Raw genomic sequence first — 19,525 nt, forward strand, 5'->3', positions numbered from 1 at the left:
TCAAGCAAATGTCCCATGAAACAGAAAATGTTACTCCCAGACACAAAAACAATTGTCCCAAATTCACATAAACTGAGTGCCCACAAAAAATTAACCCTTTATGCAAGCTAGTAAAAACCTCTGATAACACTAGGATTACTGCTTACCCTTCCCCTAATGGGGACACTGTCAGCCTTTCTGAGTTAACACAGTCTCTGCAGAAAATATGACTGAACATACCTCATTGCTGCATAGCAAGAAACCGTTCCTCACATTGAAGTTTTCCTGTACTCCTCAGCTACTGTGGGAACAGCAGTGGACCTTAGTTACAAATGCTAAGATCATAATCCTCCAGCCAGAAATCTTCATCTATGTCCTGCCTGAGAGTAAATAGTACACACCGGTACCATTTAAAAATAACAAACACTTGATTGAAGATAAAATAAAACTAACAGTTTAACACCTCTTCTCTTTACTCTTTCCTGCTTAGAGCCAGCAAAGAGAATGACTGGGGGGTGGCGTTAAGGGGGGAGCTATATAGACAGCTCTGCTGTGGTGCTCTCTTTGCTACTTCCTGTCAGGAAGGGCAATATCCCACAAGTTAGGATGAATCCGTGGACTCGGTACATCATGCAAAAGAAAAAAAAGTTGGTGGGAGAGGGGCTATGCATGCTTTTGTTACTGTTTTAATGCACATGGAGAGTCCCTTCTATCCTACATAAGTTTTGCATTCACAAGCACTTCCTGATAGCTTTTAGCTTAACCTTCTCACCCCCCCCCCCCAAATAAACATGTATATTGTTCTTCCATACTATGACAGATCCTTAAAAGTGAGTAAATTAACAGACCAGTGTAAGTGAGCTCAGAACACTCCATGGTGCAGTGAGCATAGCAAATTAAAGTTTATTGCACTCTCTCAAATTGTTCTCCAAACTGAATGAGCAATCCGTGGTTCTAGATTACTTTTTTAGGTGCCCGATATCCTACCTGCCAGATTTTTTATTTCCCAGTTTCTGAAACAGGGATTATACCCTTGTCTTGACACACACTGCAAATGAACAACTGTCTTACACTTACATATTATTAACACAGCACATGAACGTTTCTTGACAAATGGCCAGAAGCTTTCATTGTCTTTATTTTCATATATTACAAAGAAAACCGAAAAACTAAAATTCTCATAAAAAGTGGCTTGTACATTCAAATTTCAAGAACTGAAATGTTTCAGCTGCACTGTACAATTTCCCTGTGCTACGCCCTCCTTCTTGTAAAAAAACATTTATTTAATTGGATTAGAAATCTCCTGTCTCTCTTGTAGCAGACACACGGCTGGGTATAAGATCGACCCACATCAGGATGTGGCCACTGTAACCGTCCCACAACAACAGAATGCGGCCCACAACAGTTCATTTTTACTGGATTGGGGGCATTTCTAAAGATGGACAGGATTTAGTCACTGTCAAATTTGATAGAATTTACAGTGGTAGAAATGGCTCCTCCGCAATAGCTTCCTCTCTTCTTTTTAGTCTTCTCATGCCGGAACGATTTTCCTTTTGTGTATTTTAGGACCTTATTTGCTCTTTCACCCCAATCCCCATTTGCTCCTCTCTGTAAAGAAAAAGTAAAAAATAAAATAGTATTTTATATATAATACACACACACACACACATATATATATATATATAGTTCAATCTAGAAAGATAAGCGCACAGAAACACCGCTCATAGGTTAAGGAGACTTGGACTGGAATATTGCTTTGACGGTAGGATACGGTTTGGACCACAAGTGGGGACATTGATATCTGACTGCTTTTATTTACCTCATATAACTGAGGTCATCTCTGTGAGTAGGAAATACCCTAGGGGATAACTGTTGTGTATATATGTTTTAACGTATTAAACTTTATTGCACTATGAGCGGTGTTTCTGTGCGCTTATCTTTCTAGATTGAAGCAGCTATTACTATCCACTCAATTTGAACCTTGAGCCGTTTTTGATGAGCAGCACGGAATACCCCTCTGTAACCAACCTATAACCTGCTACGGAAGGATAAGATCCTATTTATAATTATTATTAATTATTTTTAAGTGCAATTGTATGTGTGTATGTCCTGCATTTTGTGAACAATTTGCTTGTATCCTTAGTCATATTGTATATCATCTTGAATTATCTTATTGTGAGTGTGCGCAACTTTGTTTATAGTAGTGGATGCATCTAGGTGCATTCATTTCTATAGTATATATATATATATATATATATATATATATATATATATATATACACATACACACACACATATACACACTGTATATAGTTTGTTTTTTAGCATTGAGTAATGTTATAGTAATGTTTAAAGGGACAGTCAACACCAGAATTTTTGTTTAAAAAATATAATTTATGCTTACCTGATAAATTCATTTCTCCTGTAGTGTAGTCAGTCCACGGGTCATCCATTACTTATGGGATTATAACTCCTCCCTAACAGGAAGTGCAAGAGGATCACCCAAGCAGAGCTGCTATATAGCTCCTCCCCTCTACGTCATATCCAGTCATTCGACCGAAACCATACGAGAAAGGAGAAACTATAGGGTGCAGTGGTGACTGGAGTTTAATTAAAATTTAGACCTGCCGTAAAAACAGGGCGGGCCGTGGACTGACTAAACTACAGGAGAAATGAATTTATCAGGTAAGCATAAATTATATTTTCTCCTGTTAAGTGTAGTCAGTCCACGGGTCATCCATTACTTATGGGATACCAATACCAAAGCTAAAAGTACATGGATGACGGGGGGGGACAGGCAGGATCTTTACACGGAAGGAACCACTGCCTGTAGAACCTTTCTCCCAAAAACAGCCTCCGAAGAAGCAAAAGTATCAAATTTGTAAAATTTGGAAAAAGTATGAAGTGAAGACCAAGTTGCAGCCTTGCAAATCTGTTCAACAGAGGCCTCATTCTTAAAGGCCCAAGTGGAAGCCACAGCTCTAGTAGAATGAGCTGTAATCCTTTCAGGAGGCTGCTGTCCAGCAGTCTCATAGGCTAAACGTATTATGCTACGAAGCCAAAAAGAGAGAGAGGTAGCCGAAGCTTTTTGACCTCTCCTCTGTCCAGAATAAACGACAAACAGGGAAGAAGTTTGACGAAAATCTTTAGTTGCCTGCAAATAAAATTTCAGGGCACGGACGACGTCCAGATTGTGCAAAAGTCGTTCCTTCTTTAAAGAAGGGTTAGGGCACAATGATGGAACAACAATCTCTTGATTGATATTCTTGTTAGTGACTACCTTCGGTAAGAACCCAGGTTTAGTACGCAGAACTACCTTGTCTGAATGAAAAATCAGATAAGGAGAATCACAATGTAAGGCCGATAACTCAGAGACTCTTCGAGCCGAGGAAATAGCCATTAAAAACAGAACTTTCCAAGATAACAGCTTGATATCGATGGAATGAAGGGGTTCAAACGGAACACCTTGCAGAACGTTAAGAACTAAGTTTAAGCTCCACGGCAGAGCAACAGTCTTAAAAACACAGGCTTAATCCTAGCCAAAGCCTGACAAAAAGCCTGAACGTCTGGAACTTCTGCCAGACGTTTGTGTAAAAGGATAGACAGAGCTGAAATCTGTCCCTTTAACGAACTAGCAGATAAACCCTCTTGTAGAAAAGACAATATCCTAGGAATCCTAACCTTACTCCATGAGTAACTCTTGGATTCGCACCAATATACGTATTTACGCCATATTTTATGGTAAATTTTCCTGGTAACAGGTTTCCTAGCCTGTATTAAGGTATCAATCACTGACTCCGAGAATCCACGCTTTGATAGAATCAAGCGTTCAATCTCCATGCAGTCAGCCTCAGAGAAATTAGATTTGGATGTTTGAAAGGACCCTGAATCAGAAGGTCCTGTCTCAGAGGCAGAGACCATGGTGGACAGGACGACATGTCCACTAGATCTGCATACCAGGTCCTGCGTGGCCACGCAGGCGCTATTAGAATCACCGATGCTCTCTCCTGTTTGATCCTGGCAATCAATCGAGGAAGCATCGGGAAAGGTGGAAACACATAAGCCATGTTGAAGACCCAAGGTGCTGTCAGAGCATCTATCAGCACAGCTCCCGGGTCCCTGGACCCGGATCCGTAACAAGGAAGCTTGGCGTTCTGGCGAGACGCCATGAGATCCAGATCTGGTTTGCCCCAATGATGAAGCAGTTGGGCAAACACCTCCGGATGAAATTCCCACTCCCCCGGATGAAAGGTCTGGCGACTTAGAAAATCCGCCTCCCAGTTCTCCACGCCTGGGATGTGGATCGCTGACAGGTGGCAAGAGTGAGACTCTGCCCAGCGAATTATCTTTGAGACTTCCATCATCGCTAGGGAACTCCTTGTTCCTCCTTGATGGTTGATGTAAGCCACAGTCGTGATGTTGTCCGACTGAAACCTGATGAACCTCAGAGTTGCTAACTGAGGCCAAGCCAGAAGAGCATTGAAAATTGCTCTTAATTCCAGAATGTTTATTGGAAGGGTCTCTCCTCCTTAGTCCATGATCCCTGAGCCTTCAGGGAATTCCAGACTGCGCCCCAACCTAGAAGGCTGGCGTCTGTTGTTACAATCGTCCAATCTGGCCTGCGGAAGGGCATCCCCTTGGACAGATGTGGCCGAGAAAGCCACCATAGAAGAGAATCTCTGGTCTCTTGATCCAGATTTAGCAGAGGGGACAAATCTTTTCTACAGAATCTTTAAGAGTCCCTAGAAAGGGAACTCTTGTGAGTGGCAATAGAGAACTCTTTTCTACGTTCACCTTCCACCCATGCGACCTTAGAAATGCCAGAACTAACTCTGTATGAGACTTGGCAGCTATGCCTCGCGGTCTTAGTACCGCCAGAAGAGAGCCCAGAACCTTTGTAAAGATTCTTGGAGCCGTAGCTAACCCGAAGGGAAGAGCTACAAACTGGTAATGCCTGTTTAGGAAGGCAAATCTTAGATACCGGTAATGATCCTTGTGAATCGGTATGTGAAGGTAGGCATCCTTTAAATCCACTGTGGTCATGTACTGACCCTCTTGGATCATGGGTAAGATGGTTCGAATAGTTTCCATTTTGAACGATGGAACTCTTAGGAATTTGTTTTTATGCAGAAAAAAAACGACAGCCATGTGGTAAAAATCATGCCCATAAAGTTTTATCACCAAGTACCTCAGAAAAAACGATTAACATGCCAGTAAACGTTTTAAAATTGAAAATTATGAAGTGTTATTAATAAGCCTGCTGCTAGTCGCTTTCACTGCAGTGCAGGCTCAAATATTACTTTAATATTGACAGTATTTTCTTAGTGAAATTCCATTCCCCAGAAATACCTCAGAGTATACATACATACTTATCAGCCTGATACCAGTCGCTACTACTGCATTTAAGGCTGCACTTACATTACATCGGTATTAGCAGTATTTTCTCAGTCAATTCCATTCCTTAGAAAATAATTTACTGCACATACCTCCTTGCAGGTGGGCCCTGCATGCTATCCCCTGTTCTGAAGTTACCTCACTCCTCAGAATGGCCGAGAACAGCAAGTGGATCTTAGTTACGACAGCTAAGATCATAGAAAACTCAGGCAAATTCTTCTTCTAATGCTGCCTGAGAACAAACAACACACTCCGGTGCCGTTTAAAATAACAAACCTTTGATTGAAGAAATAAAAACTAAGTTTAACACACCACAGTCCTCTCACACGTCCTATCTTTAGTTAGGTGCAAGAGAATGACTGGATATGACGTAGAGGGGAGGAGCTATATAGCAGCTCTGCTTGGGTGATCCTCTTGCACTTCCTGTTAGGGAGAAGTTATAATCCCATAAGTAATGGATGACCCGTGGACTGACTACACTTAACAGGAGAAAGATAGACAATCCCTTTATTACCCATTCCCCAGTTTTGCAAAACCAACATAGACAATCCCTTTATTACCCATTCCCCAGTTTAGCAAAACCAACACTGTTATATTAATACACTTTTTACTTCTGTGACTAACTTGTATCTAAGCCTCTTCTGACCGCCCCTAATCACATGACTTTTAGTTGTTATCTATTGACTAGCATTTTAGCCAATTAGTGCAGTGTCTGCTACTAGCCACGGGCGTGATCACAATGCTATCTATATAGCCTACATGAGCTTGCTCTCCCCTGCTTTGAAAAGTAAATAAAATAGAGGCGGCCTTCAAGGGCTTAGAAATTATATGTGCCTTCCTAGGTTTGCTTTCAACTAGAATACGAAGAGAACAAAGCAAAATTGTTGATAAAAGTAAATTGGAAAGTTGTTTAAAATTACATGCCCTATTTGAAACATGAAAGTTTTTTTTGGACTTGACTGTCCCTTTAAATGCAGATGTACTAGGAAGCATGACAAAATGTTTAAAAGTACAATAGTCTAAATAATGTGACTTTGCAATTTACGTTATCTAATTTGCTTCATTCTCTTGGAATCCTTTGTTGAAGAGTAAACCTAGCTAGTAAGTTTCATGGGAGTTCAGAAGTGTGCACATCTAAAGCACTCTATGGCAGCAGTGTTTGCAACGTGTGTAATGTTATGCAATGTAAGCACAGAGTTCTATAGACACGTGCGCACTCCTGGGGCCAGAGGATACCAATAGAAGAAGAGCTGATAGATGTAAAGTCGAACATTGTCTAAAGCTGAAAATATAAATCAAGGACGTTTCATTTTTACTTCTTTGCAGAAATCAGTCAATGTCCCCTCTAATGTGCAACTATAAATAAGCAGCTCGATAGAATTTGTTTTACCTTTGCTTCGAAGGAGTTATCAGCCACTCGAGGATCAACTGCCACTTCTTCCTCTACCACCCTGCGGAATGGGGCAGGTTTCTGGGGTTCCTGGATCACACCCAAAAACAAATATGTCATTGGCATTTCATTGCTCCTGAATAAACTTCCTACAGATGCCGGAGTACAGTACGACATTATGGGATCTTTATATTTTGTTAACTGGCAGTAACAAACTTTATGCAGGTTTGCTCGACAGGCAGATATAGCGGCAACGATTAACTGTGGGTTTAAAAGCTAAAACTGTGCTGCTCTATGGTATAAGTTGCCTCATTCTATAGTTATAAAGAGATGTCCTTATAGCCCAGCATATTGAGGTCTATGGCCACTTGCAAGAACAAAGCAAGTTTTCTATAGTAAAAACAGAATTTATGCTTACCTGATAAATTACTTTCTCTTGCGGTGTATCCAGTCCACGGATTCATCCTTACTTGTGGGATATTCTCATTCCCTACAGGAAGTGGCAAAGAGAGCACACAGCAGAGCTGTCCATATAGCTCCCCCTCTAGCTCCGCCCCCCAGTCATTCGACCGACGGTTAGGAGAAAAAGGAGAAACCATAAGGTGAAGTGGTGACTGTAGTTTAAACAAGAAAATTTAACCTGACTTAATTGCCAGGGCGGGCCGTGGACTGGATACACCGCAAGAGAAAGTAATTTATCAGGTAAGCATAAATTCTGTTTTCTCTTGCAAGGTGTATCCAGTCCACGGATTCATCCTTACTTGTGGGATACCAATACTAAAGCTTTAGGACACGGATGAAGGGAGGGAACAAGACAGGTAACCTAAACGGAAGGCACCACTGCTTGCAAAACCTTTCTCCCAAAAATAGCCTCCGAAGAAGCAAAAGTATCGAATTTGTAAAATATGCAGTGAAGACCAAGTCGCTGCCTTACAGATCTGTTCAACAGAAGCCTCATTCTTGAAAGCCCATGTGGAAGCCACAGCTCTGGTGGAATGAGCTGTAATTCGTTCAGGAGGCTGCTGCCCAGCAGTCTCATAAGCCAATCGGATGATGCTTTTCAGCCAGAAGGAAAGAGAGGTAGCAGTCTCTTTCTGACCTCTCCTCTTACCGGAATAGACAACAAACAAGGATGAGGTTTGTCTGAAATCCTTGGTTGCTTGTAAATAGAATTTCAAAGCACGAACCACATCAAGATTGTGAAAAAGCCGTTCCTTCTTAGAAGCTGGATTAGGACACAGTGAAGGAACAATGATTTCCTGGTTAATATTCTTATTAGAAACAACTTTAGGAAGAAAACCTTATCTGCATGGAACACCAGATAGGGTGAATTACACTGCAAAGCAGACAATTCTGAAACTTCTTCGAGCAGAAGATATGACAAATCTATCACCACATTCACTTTACCCTCCCGTGGAGATGCCCTATCTGTTAGAGCGGCAAAGAGAATGACTGGGGGGGCGGAGCTAGAGGGGGAGCTATATGGACAGCTCTGCTGTGTGCTCTCTTTGCCACTTCCTGTAGGGAATGAGAATATCCCACAAGTAAGGATGAATTCGTGGACTGGATACACCTTGCAAGAGAAATATCAGCATTTGCCTTTCACTAGGAACCAAACCCCAGAACAGTATGTGGTGCATACGCAGGTATTCACATCAATAAACACAATGAGACAAATGGGTAAATAGAAGTTATTTTTATTTTCTAGCACATTAGTAAAAAAAAGGTAACCTTTAATATAAAGGCAAGAACTGAATAATTGTCACACAGTAACCCTGCACTGCCAGTCACAAAGGCCTCACTTTCTCACCTTCTTATTAGCTTTTGGAAAGGTGTTTGGTGTTTTCACTTTTGTTTTCTTGTTCTCCGGCGTTGTCCCATCTGCATTTTCTGCCCTTTTCCTTTTGCCAGAGGTGCCTGTAACACCATAAAGAATTAATATTTCAGACGATGGGTGAGCGACAAGCTAGAAGACTTTGGAAAGAATGCCTTACCGTTTAAAGGACCATTATAGTGATAAAATTATGTGCTCTAATTCGGTAACATAAGCGACCCTGCAATGCTGTACGTTTAACTCTTGTAAATAGATAAACACATAGTTAAAGTACTGCTCAGGAACCACAGAACTGTCGGTCTCGCTCTGACCCAATGAGCAGTATAAGTGGCACAGCTGGGTGATACTACTAGCACTGCTAAGTGGGACAGCTACAGTTTCTGCTCAGGACCAGCAGGTCTGTAAGGCTCCTTTATTATCACTGAAGGGTCACTAGAAATAAAAGTAACAAATTAGAGTGCATCATTTTCAACTTTAAACTGCGCTTTAACAATATCCTCTATTACTATGTGCACATTTACACATTACTGCCATCTGCTGTCCAAAACCAGAACATTTTACTGCCTTTCAGAATCTGCATAGCAGCACATTAACCCACTTGCTGGGGTAAGACAGTTTGCAATAGAATTTTCCTTTAAAAGTTCAAAATGCACTTTTAATTAAGAAGCTCATGTACTAAATAAACCTATTTTTTACACCAAGGGAGGTCTGTCCATATTAACCAGTGAGATTTAATACTTCTAAATCAATTGTACACAAACCTGCATTTGCCAGTTTCATTTCTGAGTCAACTGTATCATTAAAATAGTTATCAATTAGCTTTGTTGCACTACACATCTGTTAAAGGGAAAGTCAAGCAAAATAAAACTCATGATTCAGAAAGAGCAGCAATTTTAAGTAACTATTATCAGCGCTGCGGAATCTGTTGGCGCTCTACAAATAACCGATAATAATAATAATAATCAATCTTTCTTTGTTACCTTTTTTTTAAAAAAAAGCAGGATTGTAAGTTTAGGAGTCAGACCATTTTTGGTTCAACACCTGGGTAGTGTGGTGTTTGTAATTTTAAGCAACTTACTAATTTATGTATTTGTCTAAATGTAGCCACCAATCAGCATTCTCTATCTGAATCATGAAGGTTTAATTTTGACTAGACTATCCCTTTAAAATGCTACAAATCACACGTCGCTGTTTAACAGACCTCTGCCCCGGTGATGGGTCTGCTTTATATTAAAAGTTACCAGTTTAACAACGATAACCTGATACTTTCAAAAACACAAGTATATTGCACACTTCTACTGGTGTATTAAAAATAATTGTTGGTCAATTTTTTGTTTAAAAAAAAATAAAAAATACCATTAACAATAACACCACCACCACCCATTACCTAAACAGCAAACATCTTTCTATTTATCACTTGAAAGTCAATCTTACCGTCTGCGTTGCCGTCGTCCTCACTGGAGGAACTTTCCTCTGAGCTGTCTTCAGCCTCTTTAGCGGTTGCTTTTGGGGTGGCGTTTGCAGACTTGGGCGTGGAGGTATTTTTTTTTGCTGCAGGTTTTTCATCCTCTGAATCTGAGCTGTCACTGCTGCTGCTGTCCTTTTTTGGGGCTGGCTTTGCAGCTGGGGTCTTCGGGGTGGAGGTAGGTGTCTTTTTAGGCTTTGTCTTTTCATCCTCTGAGCTGCTGTCTTCAGAGCTGCTACTAGCTGCTTTCTTGGAAGGGACGGTTTTTGGGCCATTTGCAGCTGGCACAGCTGGGGTCTTCGGGGTGGAGGTAGGTGTCTTTTTAGGCTTTGTCTTTTCATCCTCTGAGCTGCTGTCATCGGAGCTGCTGCTAGCTGCTTTCTTGGAAGGGACGTTTTTTTTGCTACTTGCAGCTGCTGGGGACGGTTTGGGAGGTACTTTTGCAGCAGCTTTTTTAGGTTTCTTGTCTTCTTCACTTGAACTGTCTGAAGATGAGCTACTGCTGGCCTTTGTGCTATTCACAGGTACTGGTGTCTTTGCAGCAGCTGGCGATTTCACCACTGCCGGCTTTTTCTTTCCTTCATCTTCACTGCTTGAAGTGTCTGAATCAGAACCGCTGTCTTTGTTCGCATTCTTGTTCTGTGCCGTAGCTTTTGCCTTAGCCGATGGGGTTCCCTTTGCCTTAACCAGTGGGGTAGCCTTAGCCGGTGGTGTAGCCTTTGCCTTAGCAGGTGGGGTAGCCTTTGCCGGTGGTGTAGCCTTTGCCTTAGCAGGTGGGGTAGCCTTAGCTGGTAGAGCAGCCTTGCCTGGTTTAGCCTGACTAGTCTTTTTGCCAGCATCAGAGTCACTAGAGCTACTGTCAGAATCAGAGCTGCTCTCTGCTTTTTTGGCTTGTGCTGACTTTGCTGCCGCTGGGGACGGTTTGGGAGGTGCTTTGGTAACGGGTTTCTTAGCAGTTTCATCTTCAGAACTGTCTGAATCTAAAATGAGAGAAAACATAATTCATTTCTATACATATTATAGGATGTTGTTTCAGGCCCATTGGCATCAGTTAACAGAGGTCATACGGCTACAGCGCTTGTGTTGTAAAGAGACTTTACACTAGACTATAATCTAGATATGCAACGTTTCCTATCATATGATTGAAATCGCCTTGTACAATAAAAACAAGTTAGATTGTATTGCATTAAAACTACCATAAAAATCATTCAGCTATATAGGGGAAATGAGAGAGCATCTGAGTTATTGGTTAAACAAGAGAAGTGACCATAGCAAAGGGTCTGAACAAACCTGAACTAGACTCCTTTTTAGACACTGGTTTTGTAGGAGGGTTTTTGGTCGCAGCCTTTGCTTGAGGAGTTTTAGCCTTAGCAGCAGCCACTTTGGCTGGTTGTTTCTCTTCCTCACTACTGGAATCTGAAGGAAAAAGAAAGAACCAAAAAGTAACAAAACCAGCCAGATGGCAGCAGCTGAGGCACCTACAAAGTAATGAAACGAACACACTAGAACAGCACTCACCTGAGCTATCGGAGGAGCTGGAAGCCTTTTTGGCTGGTGTGGTTTTTACAGGGGCTGGCTTGACTGAGGCCTTTGCAGGGGGTGTTTTGCCAGGGGCCTTTGCAGAAGCGACTTTTTCATCACTGCTTGAATCTAAGTGAAAAGGAAACAATTTACACCCAGACACGCACAATTTCAGAAAACTCAAGGAGTTGCAACAACATGACCACATGATGCAGTTCTGAACTTACCAGAATCACTATCTGAGCTGGACTCTGGCTTTTTGGCCACGGGCTTGGGCACAGGAGACTTGGTGGGAGCAATTTTAGCTGCAGCAATAGAAATCAGAGGACAAATCTGAGAATACTACAATTTTTTTAATTTATTTTTTAAACCACAAACTCAAAATTTACAGATGGAGGCATTAAATAAAGAGTTCATGAAATGACATTTTTACTTTATTGTATTTATATTATTTAGAATTAGTGTATCAGATCTCCCTATTTGTGAGCAGTAGTCTCAAGACACAGCTGCACACAAGGCACTTAGGTTTATAGTAAAATTTAAACAGGAAGTCTTTACCTTTCTTTGCTGGCTTTTCTTCCTCATCGCTATCTGAAGAGTCGCTACTTTCTGCCTTGGCAGCTGCCTTTGACGTTGGAGTTGCAGTTTTGGTTATGGCTGTCGGTGGTGGAACTGCACTATAAGCTCCTAAAAATGAGAACATTTAACATTTCCCTCTTATTATCTTTAATATGTGCAACAAATATGTCCCAGTATGAAACAAGCAGACTGATCATTGCTATAATCTGACAAAGGGTAATCAAATGAACTAGTCCGTATACAGGTTATGTTTGTGCAACGCCAGCTATCTGGTCACACCATATGCGCCAGTGAAGAATAGTCCTCTGCACGCACTGATGATGTAAAATAAGGTAAAACAATTACGTCCTACATGCGGTTTAATCTGGCGGAATCCTTTGTTAGTTTCACATGCAAAATATGCATTGAATTACTGGATTTTAAAACCAACATTATCATCAAATAAATAAATACTGACCCAACAAACCTACACTCTAAACTTTCTATATGTAATATAGTGCTTACTAAAGTCTCACATCCTACCCCCAAGAAGGCTGCAGAGAATCCTCATTGAATTGGAAATTTAATTTTAGTGTGTGACCTGAGACAATATAGTTTTATTTATTGCTATGTTAGAAAATCCAATAACATTTTCAAACAGGAAGAAAAGAAAGAGGGCGCCTCATAGTGTATTACGCTCATCAAGATGTTTAGCATTCATAGGTAATTCGCTTACCAGAATATGTTGCACCGTACTGTGACCGATGCAGAAAGGCAGGCTAGCACTTAAATCAGTGGCTAGTACACTGTCAGCTGTTCCTCTAGCAGCTGGGGATTGCTGTGATGACCGAAGTAGGTGTTTATCTGACTGATAAATCTTGGCAATCAGTTAAAGCTGGGTCAGTAAGTAAAAGACAAATTCCACTGTGTTATTTGAAACAAAACACTTTTTATGTCCTTTTTTGCTGCAACGCGTTTCGCGACCACTCAAGGTAGTTTCCTCAGGCAAATGCAATAAAGCAGATACAAGCTTGCTTCATTAGCGACATTAAATACATATGTGGTGGTATCAAAGGAAGTTGTCAGAATACAAAAGAACCAATGAAATTGTACATCGTCTCAATGAAGATATCACAGTAAAAAATGTTACAAAGTAAAAAATGTTACTTGTTAATAACTGATAAAAACATTTAGATACAAAAGTCATACATTGTAAAACCATCATTAGATACATAAAAACACGAATGGAAATGTAATCTCGATTGGATTGTACAATAAGTTTAGAGCCTCTTTCTTATAAGAAAAGTTTGGAGGACTAATGGAATATTATATGTAAACCTTAAAGGTAACAATATTCATCACTCATATTTTGGACGCATTGTGTGAGTAAATCTGAATAAAATGTAGTGTAAATCGTTATATCTTTCCATGAAGGTGCTCACTAATATAAAAAATAAGTAAGAACAAAACTAGACCAGACGAGCTGAAAGATATTGAATATCAGTTGATAATCACACTGTGTGAAAAGGATATTACATAGCAGATGGAAGATCATGTTATATATAGAAGAGGATTAGTAAAAAAAAAAAAAAAAAAAAAAAAAAAAAAAAAAAAGAACCTTTTTAATTTATTAAACATCGCTGAAAGCTTTGGTTAATCTCCGATAGTGTCTATGTAAAATATACATGTTCAACACAGGATATTCATATAAATGGCCATAATCCCTGGTGGCTAAAAAAATCTTGTCTTACGTATAATGATATTAAATATACCTAATCATGGGATCTAATAAAAATGTAAAAATATATGAATGGAATTATCAACCGATATTCAATATCTTTCAGCTCGTCTAGTCTAGTTTTGTTCTTACTTATTTTTTATATTAGTGAGCACCTTCATGGAAAGATATAACGATTTACACTACATTTTATTCAGATTTACTCACACAATGCGTCCAAAATATGAGCGACGAATATTGTTACCTTTAAGGTTTACATATAATATTCCATTAGTCCTCCAAACTTTTCTTATAAGAAAGAGGTTCTAAACTTATTGTACAATCCAATCGAGATTACATTTCCATTCGTGTTTTTATGTATCTAATGATGGTTTTACAATGTATGACTTTTGTATCTAAATGTTTTTATCAGTTAAAACAAGTAACATTTTTTACTGTGATATCTTCATTGAGACGATGTACAATTTCATTGGTTCTTTTGTATTCTGACAACTTCCTATTTAACCACCACATACGTATTTAATGTCGCTAATGAAGAAAGCTTGTATCTGCTTCTTTGTATTTGCCTGAGGAACAGCAGACAATGTACTAGCCACTGATTTAAAGGGACAGTATACACTCATTTTCATATAACTGCATGTAATAGACACTACTATAAAGAATAAGATGCACAGATACGGATATAAATATACAGTATACACGAATTGTCATATAACTGCATGTAATAGACACTACTATACAGAATATGTACAGATACTGATATAAATATACAATATATACTAATTGTCATATAACCACATGTAATAGACCCTACTATACAGAATATGTACAGATACTGATATAAATATACAGTATACACTAATTGTCATATAACTGCATGTAATAGACCCTACTATACAGAATATGTATAGATACTGATATAAATATACAGTATACACTAATTGTCCTATAACTGCATGTAATAGACACTACTATACAGAATATGTACAGATACTGATATAAATATACAGTATACACTAATTGTCATATAACTGCATGTAATAGACACTACTATACAGAATATGTACATATAGTGATATAAATATATAGTATACACTAATTGTCATATAACTGCATGTAATAGACACTACTATACAGAATATGTACATATAGTGATATAAATATATAGTATACACTAATTGTCATATAACTGCATGTAATAGACACTACTATACAGATTATGTACAGATACTGATATAAATATACAGTATACACTAATTGTCATATAACTGTATGTAATAGACAATACTATACAGAATATGTACAGATACTGATATAAATATACAGTATACACTAATTGTCATATAACTGCATGTAATAGACACTACTATACAGAATATGTACAGATACTGATATAAAAATACAGTATACACTAATTGTCATATAACTGCATGTAACAGACACTACTATACAGAATATGTACAGATACTGATATAAATATACAGTATACACTAATTGTCATACAACTGCATATAATAGGCACTACTATACAGAATATGTACAGATACTGATATAAATATACAGTATACACTAATTGTCATATAACTGCATGTAATAGACACTACTATACAGAATATGTACAGACACTGATATAAATATACAGTATACACTAATTGTCATATAACTGTATGTAATAGACACTACTATACAGAATATGTACAGACACTGATATAAATATACAGTATATACTAATTGTCATACAACTGCATGTAATAGACACTACTATACAGAATATGTACAGATACTGATATAAATATACAGTATACACTAATTGTCATATAACTACATGTAATAGACACTACTACACATAATATGTACAGATACTGATATAAATATACAGTGTACACTGTCATATAACTGCATGTAATAGACACTACTATACAGAATATGTACAAATACTGATAAAGATATACAGTATACACTAATTGTCATATAACTGCATGTAATAGACACTACTATACAGAATATGTACAGATACTGATATAAATATACAGTGTACACTGTCATATAACTGCATGTGATAGACACTACTATACAGAATATGTACAGACACTGATATAAATATACAGTATACACTAATTGTCATATAACTGCATGTAATAGACACTACTATACAGAATATGTACAGACACTGATATAAATATACAGTATACACTAATTGTCATATAACTGCATGTAATAGACACTACTATACAGAATATGTACAGACACTGATATAAATATACAGTATACACTAATTGTCATATAACTGCATGTAATAGACACTACTATACAGAATATGTACAGATACTGATATAAATATACAGTATACAATAATTGTCATATAACTGCATGTAATAGACACTACTATACAGAATATGTACAGATACTGATATAAATATACAGTATACACTAATTGTCATATAACTGCATGTAATAGACACTACTATACAGAATATGTACAGATACTGATATAAATATACAGTATACACTAATTACATATAACTGCATGTAATAGACACTACTATACAGAATATGTACAGATACTGATATAAATATACAGTATACACTAATTATATATAACTGCATGTAATAGACACTACTATACAGAATATGTACAGATACTGATATAAATATACAGTATACACTAATTGTCATATAACTGCATGTAACAGACACTACTATACAGAATATGTACAGATACTGATATAAATATACAGTATACACTAATTGTCATATAACTGCATGTAATAGACACTACTATACAGAATATGTACAGATACTGATATAAATATACAGTATATACTAATTGTCATATAACTGCATGTAATAGACACTACTATACAGAATATGTACAGATACTGATATAAATATACAGTATGCACTAATTACATATAACTGCATGTGATAGACACTACTATACAGAATATGTACAGACACTGATATAAATATACAGTATACACTAATTGTATATAACTGCATGTAATAGACACTACTATACAGAATATGTACAGACACTGATATAAATATACAGTATACACTAATTGTATATAACTGCATGTAATAGACACTACTATACAGAATATGTACAGATACTGATATAAATATACAGTATACACTAATTGTCATAACTGCATGTAATAGACATTACTATACAGAATATGTACAGATACTGATATAAATATACAGTATATACTAATTGTCATATAACTGCATGTAATAGACACTACTATACAGAATATGTACAGATACTGATATAAATATACAGTATACACTAATTGTCATATAACTGCATGTAATAGACACTACTATACAGAATATGTACAGATACTGATATAAATATACAGTATACACTAATTGTCATATAACTGCAGGTAATAGACACTATTATACAGAATATGTACAGATACTGATATAAATATACAGTATACACTAATTGTCATATAACTGCATGTAATAGACACTACTATACAGAATATGTACAGATACTGATATAAATATACAGTATACACTGTCATATAACTGCATGTAACAGACACTACTATACAGAATATGTACAGATACTGATATAAATATACAGTATACACTAATTGTCATATAACTGCATGTAATAGACACTACTATACAGAATATGTACAGATACTGATATAAATATAAATATACAGTATACACTAATTATATATAACTGCATGTAATAGACACTACTATACAGAATATGTACAGATACTGATATAAATATACAGTATACACTAATTGTCATATAACTGTGCATAATAGACACTACTATACAGAATATGTACAGAAACTTATATAAATATACAGTATATACTAATTGTCATATAACTGTATGTAACAGACACTACTATACAGAATATGTACAGATACTGATATAAATATACAGTATATACTAATTACATATAACTGCATGTAATAGACACTACTATACATAATATGTACAGATACTGATATAAATATACAGTATACACTAATTGTCATATACCTGCATGTAACAGACACTACTATACAGAATATGTACAGATACTGATATAAATATACAGTATACACTAATTGTCATTTAACTGCATGTAATAGACACTACTATACAGAATATGTACAGATACTGATATAAATATACAGTATACACTAATTGTCATATAACTGCATGTAATAGACACTACTATACAGAATATGTACAGATACTGATATAAATATACAGTATATACTAATTGTCATATAACTGCATGTAATAGACACTACTATACAGAATATGTACAGATACTGATATAAATATACAGTATACACTAATTGTCATATAACTGCATGTAATAGACACTATTATACAGAATATGTACAGATACTGATATAAATATACAGTATACACTAACTGTCATATAACTGCATGTAACAGACACTACTATACAGAATATGTACAGATACTGATATAAATATACAGTATATACTAATTGTCATATAACTGCATGTAACAGACACTACTATACAGAATATGTACAGATACTGATATAAATATACAGTATACACTAATTACATATAACTGCATGTAATAGGCACTACTATACAGAATATGTACAGCTATTGATATAAATATACAGTATACACTAATTGTCATATAACTGTATGTAATAGACACTACTATACAGAATATGTACAGATACTGATATAAATATACAGTATACACTAATTGTCATTTAACTGCATGTAATAGACACTACTATACAGAATATGTACAGATACCAATATAAATATACAGTATATACACTAATTGTCATATAACTGCATGTAATAGGCACTACTATACAGAATATGTACAGATACTGATATAAATATACAGTATACACTCATTTTCGTATAACTGCATGTAATAGACACTACTATACAGAATATGTACAGATACTGATATAAATATACAGTATACACTCATTTTCGTATAACTGCATGTAATAGACACTACTATACAGAATATGTACAGATACTGATATAAATATACAGTATACACTAATTGTCATTTAACTGCATGTAATAGACACTACTATACAGAATATGTACAGATACCAATATAAATATACAGTATATACACTAATTGTCATATAACTGCATGTAATAGGCACTACTATACAGAATATGTACAGATACTGATATAAATATACAGTATACACTCATTTTCGTATAACTGCATGTAATAGACACTACTATACAGAATATGTACAGATACTGATATAAATATACAGTATACACTCATTTTCGTATAACTGCATGTAATAGACACTACTATAAAGAATAAGATGCACAGATACTGATATAAAAATCCAGTATAAAACGGTTTAAAAACGTACTTAGAAGCTGTCAGTTTGGCTCTGTTGAAAAGCCCACTGCAAGAGGGAAATAAGACACTCCCCCTTCTTTTGCATATGAAAAGACCCTTTACACAAACAGGAGCAAGCTGGAGAAGGTAGCTGACGGTATTCAAATAAAACTTTGGGGCTTGGTTAGGAGTCTGAAAATCAGAGCAATGTTATTTAAAAATAAGCAAAATTATACATTTAAAAAAAAAAAAACCAACAACTTTATGGGCTTTATAAATAGATCATCTACAAAACATTTATGCAAAGA

General features: G+C 36.8%; 1 protein-coding gene across 1 annotated transcript in view; it reads right to left on the reverse strand.

Annotated features, from left to right (window-relative positions):
* Positions 1-1,081: 1,081 nt before the first annotated feature.
* Positions 1,082-19,525, reverse strand: part of NOLC1 (nucleolar and coiled-body phosphoprotein 1) — a 46,180-nt gene continuing 27,736 nt past the window's right edge. Inside the window, exons 8-15 of the mRNA XM_053691968.1 lie at positions 12,142-12,270; positions 11,811-11,888; positions 11,581-11,712; positions 11,353-11,478; positions 10,032-11,042; positions 8,574-8,680; positions 6,764-6,853; positions 1,082-1,587 (exon numbers count right to left, since the gene is read on the reverse strand). Of these exons, the coding sequence (XP_053547943.1) occupies positions 1,429-1,587; positions 6,764-6,853; positions 8,574-8,680; positions 10,032-11,042; positions 11,353-11,478; positions 11,581-11,712; positions 11,811-11,888; positions 12,142-12,270 (1,832 nt within the window). The 3' untranslated portion in view covers positions 1,082-1,428. The remainder of the gene's footprint in view (positions 1,588-6,763; positions 6,854-8,573; positions 8,681-10,031; positions 11,043-11,352; positions 11,479-11,580; positions 11,713-11,810; positions 11,889-12,141; positions 12,271-19,525) is intronic.

This window comes from Bombina bombina, chromosome 9 (assembly GCF_027579735.1).
Source record: "Bombina bombina isolate aBomBom1 chromosome 9, aBomBom1.pri, whole genome shotgun sequence".
NCBI classification, from domain to species: domain Eukaryota; kingdom Metazoa; phylum Chordata; class Amphibia; order Anura; family Bombinatoridae; genus Bombina; species Bombina bombina.